This window comes from Triturus cristatus, chromosome 9 (genome assembly GCF_964204655.1).
Source record: "Triturus cristatus chromosome 9, aTriCri1.1, whole genome shotgun sequence".
NCBI lineage: Eukaryota > Metazoa > Chordata > Amphibia > Caudata > Salamandridae > Triturus > Triturus cristatus.
In genome coordinates, this window is record NC_140592.1 from 381,137,969 (window position 1) to 381,150,107 (window position 12,139).

At 39.2% G+C, this 12,139-nt stretch overlaps 1 protein-coding gene across 3 annotated transcripts in view; it reads right to left on the bottom strand.

Moving 5' to 3' along the window:
- Window positions 1-5,796: 5,796 nt before the first annotated feature.
- The window catches only part of LOC146798000 (RAS guanyl-releasing protein 1-like), a 340,732-nt gene continuing 334,389 nt past the window's right edge, over window positions 5,797-12,139 (bottom strand). For all 3 annotated transcript variants that reach the window (XM_085625228.1, XM_085625230.1, XM_085625229.1), the window contains exon 17: window positions 5,797-9,233. In XM_085625228.1, coding sequence (XP_085481354.1) covers window positions 9,024-9,233 — 210 coding nt within the window. In that variant the 3' untranslated portion in view covers window positions 5,797-9,023. The remainder of the gene's footprint in view (window positions 9,234-12,139) is intronic.

Below are 12,139 nucleotides of genomic sequence, written 5' to 3' on the forward strand. Positions count from 1 at the left end.
ATGTTATCCATCTCTAGCTTACTCCTGCCCCGAACTTGCCCCAGTTTGACTTCTTTTTCCTTTAATTCTAGTTTAAATTTATTCTGATGTTATCGGAAAATTGCGTTTAAAATTCCCCAGTCTCCCAGGTATCCTTCAGCATCTTTCGAGGGAGATAATATTGAGCCATTCTTCCAAAATAAAAATGTACATTTTAGAGTTTAGACAGACTGAAGATTTTAGTTAAAGCCCACAAGGTGAAAATTATATCTATAGTATTATACAAGTCAGAACTGTTGGCCCTGGACAAAAGGTCCAATTGGGCATCCATTGAAGCACTGTGCCTAAACAAGTTATTAAGGTCTATTTCAGTGGTCCATCATCCAAGCCTTACGGCTTGAATTTCATTTCACAAGCTGGAACTTTACTACATCTACTTGCACCTTACACATTTAGGCCTCCCTTGCACTAGAGTACACAAATTGTCTTATACTTGTTCCAGAATGTCTTTTCAGGTGAATGCAGATCTTTGCAATTTTATTGCATGCAATATTTAGAACTGTAACCCCACTTTTAAGGACAATAAAATATTTCACATAAACTCTTTTGCAAACATAAAATCTGTGTTTGGTAAGTGTGGGGTATATCATCGGGGTGTACTGGGATTTAAATATATCTTCTAAAAATGCATTTCATTTGCTTTAGATCACACAGGATATCGAAAAGTTTACCTTGCATTAAAATATTCCCAAATGCAAAAATGAAGAACAAATTATTGAGAACAAGTCTTAAGAGTCAATTCCCACTGGTCTTTGGAGATAAAAATGAGGGTGTTGAGACAGAATATCGAGTTGTAATTGTCGACTTACACAAATATCGTGATTCAGAAATATCGACAGCAAGAATATCGAATTTAAGGTAGGAAATAAAATGTTTTTTAAAATATAGAAATCATTAATATTGTTTACAAAAATATAGTTGTTTAAAATATCGATTTTTTAATCAGTGTTTTGTATTTTAGTTTATATTTTAAATGTATGTGATGTATGTTTTTTTTGTGTAAGTATTGTTTATGTTTTTTAATATATGTGTTATATTTTTGGTAGTTATGAATTTTATTTAAATTAAATTTTGGATTTATTTTGTTCTGTAGCGGGTTGTGGGTTTATAGGGGAATAGGGTGGGAAGTAATTTAATTATAATAAATTAACAATTATTTTTTATTTATTTAATTTAGATTTTATAGTGTTAATTGTGGGAAGTAATTTATTTGTAATTAATTAGTAATTGGTTAAGTAATAATAATTAATTAATAATTAATTATGGTAATTGTGTATTTATTTTAGGTATGTGTTGTGGGGTTTATAGGGGTAAAGGGTGGGAAGTAATTTATTTTTGAATAATTATGAATTCGTTGTTAATTTATATTAATTTATTGAAAATTAATTATGGAAATTGTGTAATTAATTTTAGGTGTGGGTTGTGGGGTTTATAGGGGTAAAGGTTGAGAAGTTATTTATGTTTAATTAATTAATAATTAGGTGTTAGTTTATATTAACCAATTAATTGCTTATTATGGTAATTGTGTGATTTGTTTTAGGTGTGGGTTGTGGGGTTTATAGGGGTAAAGGGTGTGAAGTAAATTATGTTTAATTAATTAAAGATTAGTTGATCATTAAAATAATTAATTTATATTTGATTTGTATTTGTTCATATTTTTGGTGTGTGTGTGTTTTATTGTTATAGGGGAACAGTGTCGCGAGCAAATTAATTTTAGTTACTTTATAATTAGCTCTTAAATACTATTAAAAATTAGTTTTTTAATTGAAAATAGTTTTTAATTGTGTAATTCATTTTTTTACAGCTTAATTATAGCTGTGGTTTGTGGGGATTATAGGGGTAAAGTGCAGGAAGTAAAATAATTTGTTTGAGTTTTAAATTGTTTTTTAATTGGTAATTAATTATGTTAACTAAGGAAGTACATTTTTCTAAAATTTAGATTTAGGGTTGTGTATTGTGTGGTGTTATGGGTAGAAAATAAAAAAGTACATTTAAGTAATGTTTTCGTTTCTAAATATTTTCTAATTAAAAATATTTATTTGTTTGGAAATTATTTTTTATTTTATTTAATATAATATTTGTACATATTGGTCATATGTATTTACCATTATAATATGTTTAAAAAATATATATGACACATTTTAATTTTTTACTTATTTATATATTTTTTTATTTAGTTTGTTTTTTAAATATTTTTGTTGATAAAAGTTTGTTTTTAATTTTGACCTGATTGAAGTGAGACTATTATTTGTTACTCCTCTGCAATCCAACACTTTCCTACTACTATTGCACTCACTGGAGTGGGAATAGTAATTTTTACCCCTTCATTATTCAACACTTTCCCTACTGTTGCATTCACTGGAGTGGGAATATAAAATTTTACCCCTCCTCTATCCAACGCTTTCCCTACTGTTGCACTCACTGGAGTGGGAATAGTAATTTTTACCCCTCTGCTATCCAACACTTTCCCTACTGTTGCACTGATTGGAGTGGGAATAGTAAATTTTATCCTGCCACTAGCCAACACTTTCCCTTCTGTTGCACTCATTGGAGTGGGAATAGTAATTTTTACCCCTCCGCTATCCAACACTTTCTCTACTGTTGCACTCACTGGAGTGGGAATAGTAATTTTTACCCCTCCGCTATCCAACACTTTCTCTACTATTGCACTCACCGGAGTGGGAATAGTTATTTTTACCCCACTTCTATCCATCACTTTCCCTACTGTTACACTCACTGATGTGGGAAATTTAAGTTTGAAGATTTTTAAATAGTTTAATGTTATAATTTATAATAGAATGTTTTTTTAAATTAGATTTTATGTTATGGGTACATATATATATTTGTAAATTTTTATATAATTTTAAAATTATAAAATAGATTAAAATTAATAGTTTATTAATTGTTTTAAAGTAAATATATATGAATTTATAATGTATGCGTGTTTAACTTTTTTAAATTACGTGTATTTATTATATTTTTGTACACCTATATTAAATATACTTTTTTATATTAATTTTAATATTTAACATATTGAATAGTTTTTATATATATAGATATATAAAATTCGATATTTTGCACAACTATATTTTTTTACATCGATATTTTTTTCTCAATATTTTAGTACTTGCCTGTTTAACTATAGGGAGTCGATATATTTGCATTATATATTTTGCATTATATATTTTTTCATCGATATTTTTAACCTCTTTTTGACCCTGATATTTTGTCAGTGAACCAAAAATTAGATATCAATAACGGATGGCTTCTGCAAATATGGAGCACTTAGATAACTTGATAGTATTCATATGTTGTCTGTATTTTTGTCTGATTTCTAAATAACCTTTGAAGATGTGCCTGGGTGTGAACCTGCAGATGCCCTTCCTCTTCATGGCATGCAGAATGTGTTGCTACATATACGTGATATACCCATGTTGTACCAAGCCAGACGTGACAAATACACACAAATTTAAGAAAGAGGAATGAAGGGAAGGAAAAACGATTGGCAATATGAGGCAATGTTTTTAGAGTAATTTAAAAACATGATCATAGGTCAAAAAACTAAATTCCAAATCCACTAAATGTATATAAGCACTTTATCTTTTTGTACATGGACTTTTTCTATTGACGACAGTACACACAAGTCTTTGAGATTTTTTATAAAAAGGTATAGATTTATTTATATATACATTGGCCTAAGAAATACATAGTTTAAAACATAACCAAAAGAAATTCCAAACATTTGACCTAATACTTTACATCTTAGACAACAGCACATCAGTTATGTGATGACCATGACTAAATATAAGCTTAGACACCTTTCTGTATCTTTGTGGGTGCATGCCACTAAAACACAGTTTGCCAGGGTCTTTTGGCAAATAATAGAAATGTTTCCCCAGTACAACGACTGACATATCATTATCTCTCTTTTCTGTCCAACCTTACCATTCACAGGGACTTCACTAAACTCTCATACGTGACCATTCTCTGTAATTCAGTAGACCGGAATGTCCTATCACACCACTGGCCAGCATTACAGTGCCAGTTATTTCAATGAAGCTTCTCCTGCACTAAGGACCTGATTCACTAAAGTAACTTACACCTTTGAGTAAATTACACTTTTGAGTAATTTTTTGTCTATTTACAAAATCTGAGTGTAAATTTACTCCAAAAGTGTAACTTACATGTCTCCACCAAATTGAAGGGCCTGGAGGCTATATACAAACAGTATTTTGTAGCACATTTTGTAGTACGATAAAAAATACTACAAAATGCATGGTGTGATTCACAAAGGTAACTTACACTTTTGAGTGACTTACATGTGTAATTTACTTTAACACTTTTGAGTATCTTTACTACTTTTGGTTATTCACAAAATCGTAGGGTAAAGTTACTCCAAAGTGTAAGAGTAAATAACATGTGCAAATTACTCAAAAGTGTGAGTTACTTTTGTGAATAGCTCCTGCAGTTTATTAATAGCCCGCAGCCCTTCAATTTGATGGAGACATGCAAGTTATATTTTTGAAGTAAATTTACACTCTGATGGGCCTATTTATAAGTCCCTTTGCATCACTCTGGCACCACACAACGTGGTGCAAGAACGACGCAAATGTAAAATGAGATTTATGAACCTACACAGAGCCACCTTGCGTGGCCCTGCATGGCTTCTTAAATCTTGAGTAATGCAAATCACTGTGTTGCATTACTCTGTGCCAGGGAGGCACTTCCATGGGTGTTGCGTGGGTGTTCCCTTGCAACATCCATGGATTTTTAAGCATTTCCAGATTTACAAGAACAAATAAACATGGGAATACGTCAAAAAGGTACTTCTCCATAGGCGAGGTTTAAAAATGGAGAAATATCTTTATCACTCCTCATTTATTTTTTTTGCCCGTTCCTGCACAAAAACAATCCTGGCTACAACACAGGCACCCTTGCCCCATGGTTCAAGAGAGCCTGCATTGGCACTAGGCTGCCAACATGGTGCCAGCGCCAGGCAAAAGGTGGAAGGTGACTTGCTGCGCTGTCCTGAATCACAAACGTCATAGATATGCCCGAGTTTGTATGTAGCCAAAAAGTAGTAAACTCACTCAAAACTCTAAGGGGCCGATTACGATGGCGGGCGGACCGAGTCCGCCCGCCATCTTAGCGATGCCTGGGACCGCCCGCCTGTATGACGGCGGTCCCGCATGTAGCATTACGATGAGACCACCACTGTGGCGGTCGCATCTTGCATGTTTACCATTGCGGCGGCTGATGCTGGCTGCAGCACCCGCCGCAATGTTAAAAATGTATGTAGTGCATTTCCCTGCACTACGTGGCAGGCACCACATGGTGTCTGCGACTTAGTGCAGGGAAATACAGGGGGGTACCATGGGTAGCCCCAAGTGCACCACCACCTCGCCCCAACACAAGGGAGGCCCACAACGGGCCCTCGAAACCAATCCCTGCCACCCTTTCCATGGCGGTTCCACCGCCATAGAAAGGCTGGCTGAAGCCAGCATCGTAATTTGGCGGACATTGCTAGGCACCGCCACCATTTTACAGATGCAGACTGCTCCGCCAGGCAATCGGAACGACTGCCTGTGGCGGATCCGTGGCAGGCGGTCTTTGTGCCCGCCACGGCCGTGATCCGATTCCCCCCGCCCTCCTAATTTAGCAGGCGGGGATGGCAGGCCTAACGCCATCGCCCTAAATGACCCAAAAGTGTAGGTTATGTTTGTGAATCAGGCACTTAATTTTACCTGAGATTAACGCTTTCAAGATTCAACCAGTCCATACACATCACCAGAGTCATCCATGGCTAGTTTTGCCAGCCCAAAATAATTTCGTTATGTCTACCCAGCACTTCCGATATTCCCACTGACTTTCATGGAATCTTTCCAGCCTCACTTGCTACATAGGTTTTAATGGAGGCGTATCCCTGGCATACCCTAATGACCTAACATATTTCAATGTACGTTTTATTCAGGATAGGGCTTAAGGGCATCAGTAATTTGGAGGAGTCTTGCTGTTGCCCATCTTCAATTGTACTGTAGACTTTAATTGTCTAAGTCTTACCCGCTTATCAGACACAGACCATAACTGAATCTCTTCCTTGGCCAAGTTTAATGGCCTCTATATAATGTAACACAGTTGTGTAAATGTCCATATTAAATAAGCTCTTCATACACTTATGGATTTTTACTTCTGCCCAACTTCAATGGATCTCAATTTCTCCTTAGCCAGTAAAAGACACTCAGCCCATCCCAGCTCCAAGAACACTATTGGCTTTAATGGATAGTCACCACCGGCACCATACACAGCTTCTTTTAGCTTTATTAACCTTTCTCTTATGTGGCACTTAAGTGATTAATGGAGTAACTGTCTTACCCAACCACATTGACTAATTCAAATAAGTTGCATCTGACTCTGTCTTGTCTTAATACCTCATATGTATTTCACTGGACTCTCACATCTGACTCTCTCCTTTGGCCAGCCTTAAAAGCCTATTTTTGAAATCAAACCCATGTCCAGTATCATATTGTCCTAAAGACCTAATTGATCTTGCCCATATGGCCAGTCTAATGGATCTCAATAGCATCTTATACATGATAATCCTCAACAACCTTCATAGGATGCAGTGATCACATAGACTTTATCAACTTTCACCCAGCCATCATCAAAGACCTCATAATATTTATTCAAGTTCCACCCTAGGAATCAGATATTTTCACTTAAAAGGAAAATCATTTGGATTAATAAGCTTAATCAACTATGGGAATTTAGACCTTTAAAACCTTCCTAGACATGCTTGTGTTTAGCCCACAGTGATCTTGAAATCACTTTAGACCCTTTACTGCCCTTGGCAAGAGGGAAGTTATAAAAAGATCACATCATTTACCAATATTTGTCTAGTTATGCCCACAGTAATGCACAAGAAATGGGTCATGAACTACCATGAGGGCCAGTTTGCCCACACAGGAACACGAAAAGACACCCTGAAGTTAGAGGGACAAAATAAATGGGAAATATTGAGTTTCAATTTCAGGCCATTCTGGCTCAAGTTCGTCTCTTTCACTGGTTAATGTGTTTAAAAATGTCTATGTAAATAACCTAATAACTGACAGATAATTTTCTTTATTTCGAATCCAAGACCTGCTCTTCACTATTCTTAGCGACGTGGGGGGTTGGTTATCTCTGTGGTGCCAGACAATACCAAAAGAGCCCTAGAAAACAAAATATTCTCCCTGTTTCTAAAAATGCATTTGATTGTTCAGCCTTTAGCTTTGAGTAATGAACCTAAATGGTAAGTAATCAGAGAATATTATCTCCTCATTCCTTTTCCTTGCCCTGTCTTTAACTACATGATGATTTATCAGTCAGTGCTGAACGTTTCGAACCGGCAATTAGGCAGTTGCTTTGCAGGTTAGATCACCCTCCCCATGGCTATCATAAAAGGTGCCCATGTGAAGGGCAAATCCTGTTATCACACCAGGCAGAGCTTTGCTTTGTACCTAAGGGATCTTGTTGCAGTTGTATAGTGCATACCAGCAATGAATCACATTTTTCCATCTGACAGATTCCCATGTTTATGAGTCTTTGTAAATCTGGGAACGTGTCAGGTTCCAGGGATGTTGCGTGGGAACACCCACAGCAACACCCATGGAATGCCTCTTTCAACCCGAGTAATGTATGAAAGGGGCCCATATTTACAAGGCTATGAAAAGTCATGCAGGGTGACTTTACGTGGCCTTGGAACCGGCGGCGCAATGGGCTAGTAAATGAGGCCCATAATGCTTTGCCCTTCCATCCACTGGGCACCTGAAGGCTGCCATTAAGGAAGCAGGGACTTCCACTTCGACCAATGAGATAAAAAGCCAATGTCCTTCTGCCTCACTCACATGAAAAGGCATGCAAGGCGGAAATAGAGGAACTTGGCAGCTTGTACTCGTGGGCCAAAAGTGCCACCTTTACTAGCAATGGCTTCTAGCTGGTAGTCGCTTGCAACTTCCAAGTTCCAAATGAGAGAACAGTGAGCAGTGATCTCTTTGTATTTGTACCTGAACTGTGCCTAAAGTTGGTTGGGTCCATTTTGTGTGGTATATGCATACATACAAAGCACCTCTTTACTCTCCCTGCTTGCATTTAGCCTACCACTAGGCTTCTATTTGCCATTGCCTCCACCTGTCTGTTCTGGACAGAACTAGACATTCTATTTAATGGTTTCTCCATCTTCAGACGGAGCAGGACCTTGGTGTGCCTCACATTGGATAAACTGTTAAATACATTTAAGCAATCGCTGTGCACAATTTTAATTTTCAATACTTTAAGAGGTGGGTTGGCCAGGCCCTCAAGTTGTACCTTAAGGTGCCTTTATGTTGTTAACATTGAACAGTAGGATGTAAACGCTGAATATGCTGTTCCAGAGTATCTGTGTGCTTATTCAAATTTCAGCACAATCTAGAATTTCAGCATAATTTCAATAATAATAGCATTATTTCTGGAAATTCAACTTCGTTTCTGAAGCTTTTGTTTCCTCTTGGAAGATCTGCTTCGTTTTTGGAGCATGGTTCCTTTCTGGTATTTCGCAGACACTACGCTCGTTACAGAAGTTTAAAAAAAATTCCATTGGTGAATGGCCATGGCTTGTCCTATGCACATGGGGTAATATCTAGGATGGAGCCTCGTGATGGATAGCTCACATATGATACACAGTCTCTTGGATGGAGAGCATAGGTAGTGGGTCGTGGATCGTGCATCCTTCTCTAGTTGTTGACTACCTTTGTGGTTGGGCATTTTTCCACTGACCTCAATCCAGATCTCACCCCTCAGTCTCTAACACATTGTTTCACAGCCTGAATGGCTACTCTGTTAAGTGATGACAAAGGACCTCCTCACAGCTGGTGTGTGGCCATCTAGTTAGAGCAAGGCGGGAGCACCATGACCCCTGAAGGCAAGGGACAAACATAGTTGCATTTTCCTATAGAGGTCCTCTCCACCCATTATAGCTTGGAGTCACACTGAAGATGTAAGGAGTCCATGCTTTCCAGGATGAAAGTGACACTGGGCTGGGCGCAGTTTTGGTGTCTGCCTTTCATTGGGCTTGTCTCCTGAGTCCTTTCTAGCAAATCTTGAAGTCGGGCATTCTCAGCTGCCAGTTGCGAGTTGGTGCAGTGCAGGGTAGCGTTCTCCAGCATCAGGTTGTCCCGTTCCTGAAAAAAATATAACATTTCAGTCATGTTGTTTCATAAAGTATCTAGATTTAGTGAGATTTTTATGGAGAGGAGGACCACTACAATTACAGTCAATGGGTCTGGCTGGTATGGTTACTGCCATCACCTTCAAGGCCAATATAGGTGGTGAGCTGCTTCAGGGGGCCTCCATGTGGATTGCTTGAACAGTTTTTATCGGGCAACCCACACACCACACAAAACATTATTTATATTTTTCACTGTGCTATATATAGGGTGCTTACAATAACATTTCTTCAGAATTACATGTTAATAATAGCTAACTCAATATTAACCTCAGAATACATAAAGACTGTGGGGCATATTTACAAGAAATGTAACGGAGCGCGGCGTTAGCCTTCTTGGCTTAAGGCTACGCTCCGCCACTTTTGAAATGCAGGGCTGCACCGTATTTACAATATGGTGCTGCCCTGCGTTTCCCCTGGCACAGGAGCTAATTACAACTGCCTAGTGCCAACGCAGGCACCCTTGCACCATAGTGCAAGGGTGCCTGCATGGTGGGAATGATTGTTTATGTGCAGGAAGTTGTCCCTTCTTCACATAAACAATTTTAAATAGAGATTTGTAACTTTTACGTGTGCTGCTTTGTGCAGCACAGACAGAAGTTGCAACTCGTCATTTTTAGGTCGAGCCTAGAGTCAGCGCGCATGCACTGCTCTGTGAGACTTGTTGTAGTGGAGTATGGAATGGAAGCCACGCCCACTCTCCGCCCATATTTGTCATTGGCTTGTGTCATTGTCCTTCGTAAATGCTAGCTTTTGATTCGTAAATAGCCTTGTTAGTCCCTCCTTAGTCCCGCCTTGTCTTCGTTTGTAACGTCCCATGGTGACTGGTCCTTTTACTTTGGTTGTTACACGGAACGTGTTCTTAAGTCTGTAAGCACTATTTTCTTTATTGAGTTTCTCTTACTGCAGGCAGGACATGCGCTGCTTCAGCTGGAACTGCGTACGTGTTTTTTTAACTAACAGTATGGGCAACTGCTTTCTCTTTAACACGGGAGCCCGCTTTCAGTAACCCGGGTGCCTGCTTTAAATCACATGGGCGCCCGCATTCAATAACAACACAGGCGCCTGCTTTCACTGTAACATGGGCGCCCGGCATTCATTATCTCACTCCCCTACCTACCCCGTTACCCTTGTGTCCGTTACCCCCCCCAACCAGACCTAAAGCCCCGCCTCCTCCACGAGACGTGGCCTCTTTCCTTGCTTGTATTTCTAGGAGTTTATAGGTGACTGTTCGTCCTACCATCAAGCATAGTCCAAACATTCCACTCTTTTGGTGGCTTCTTTGAATTTTAATAGATTTATATAGCGCAAACTCGAACCAAATGCATTGAGCGCTTTATATGAGCTCATGTTGCATTACACAAGGTCAAATGTTTTATATAGTCATTTGCCCAGAATCACAGGCTGTTGAGCGAGGCCGAGACACGAACCTGCTTTCTTGGTTCTAAAGTCAGCAGTTCTGGTCCTAGTGCCTCGACAGCGGCGTCCATAAGAGCTATCATTTGGACTGACAACAAACTCACTGACTTGTGCCTGTAGAAGCAGAACACACATTGAGCCGACAAAATGCTCACAGGCTCATATTTCTTTTTACAAAAGCGCTAGCGTTTGTTTAAAATATCTCAGAAATGAATGCATTTCACAGCAGCATGGCCCCTCAGGTGACACACGTCATACACATTGAATCCTTAGACAGCAGTATTAACGCACATGGAATATAGACTTTACTCTCAGACTCAGTCATCAGACATACCTCTCCACAATCTCTTCATTTGAAGACAGCTGAGCTATCGATCTAGCAGGGCACCTTGTTACACAGCCCATGCCCTCTATGAAGAACACAACACCTGGACACTGAGAGAAAAGCCGGCTCTCATAGGTAGGAGCATAATGTCAGCCACCGATTTTCAGGCTTCTTATGTTCTCCAGCTGTGTGCAGGAATCAGTCCGGGTCAATATGATGTGAACAAAGGCCTCCCGACTGCGCTGCACCAGCTGTAACACACCTGTCTGACATGGAGTAACTGCACCTACTCGCGGTGGGCCGCCTTATGGAGTCTGCCTCCACTACCCTGCCAACAGTTGCAAATGGATGGGGGTGCTGATTACAGGAGTAGGCTTAAAACAAGATTAGTACTTTTTTATTGTTGATGCAAAAAACTACAAGTCCATATATACAAACAACAGGAATTTAGGGCAATAAGAAGAAGGCTGAGACATGCCACATGACAGAGGGACTGGAATTGGCAGGGGCGTAGCTTGCTCAGTAAGATGATGGGGGAGGAGTTGACTAGGGGTGAGGGGGAGCTTCATATTTTCCAATAATCAAGCTGGTATATAATGTTAAAATACATTATATGACAAGCAGGGCACATGACAGGGGCTAAAGGGGCAGTGGAAAGGGAGAGAGAAAACACCACATTTGGCAAAATACCTAACATTTTTGAGGAATTTCAAAGCATAGAGAGACCGAGTGTGTGTGCGGTTTTGTCTGTGCTTATGTAAAAAGTACTGGTGAAATCCAACAGACACCTCACCAGACCCGAGTGAAAGTACCAGTACCCAACTATTTGCCAGGAAATACATTCCTTAGGGGAGTGTACCACCTCAAACACCCCTCCCCACCAAGGATACACCCCTAGGAACTGGCCATTACCTCCTTATTCCCTTCCTTGTTCCATATATTATGAGGTTTACTTCCTGTCTCCTCTGCCTCTCACAATCTTCAAATTTGTCATTAGATTGACCTGTTACCGGTCCCAATAACATCCCAACCAGCACTTCTGTATGTTCCTTGTGCAAGCCCGTTTCTCAGAAATCTTTAGATGGTAGGAATTGCTGGGGCATTTCTAGACCTTTTTA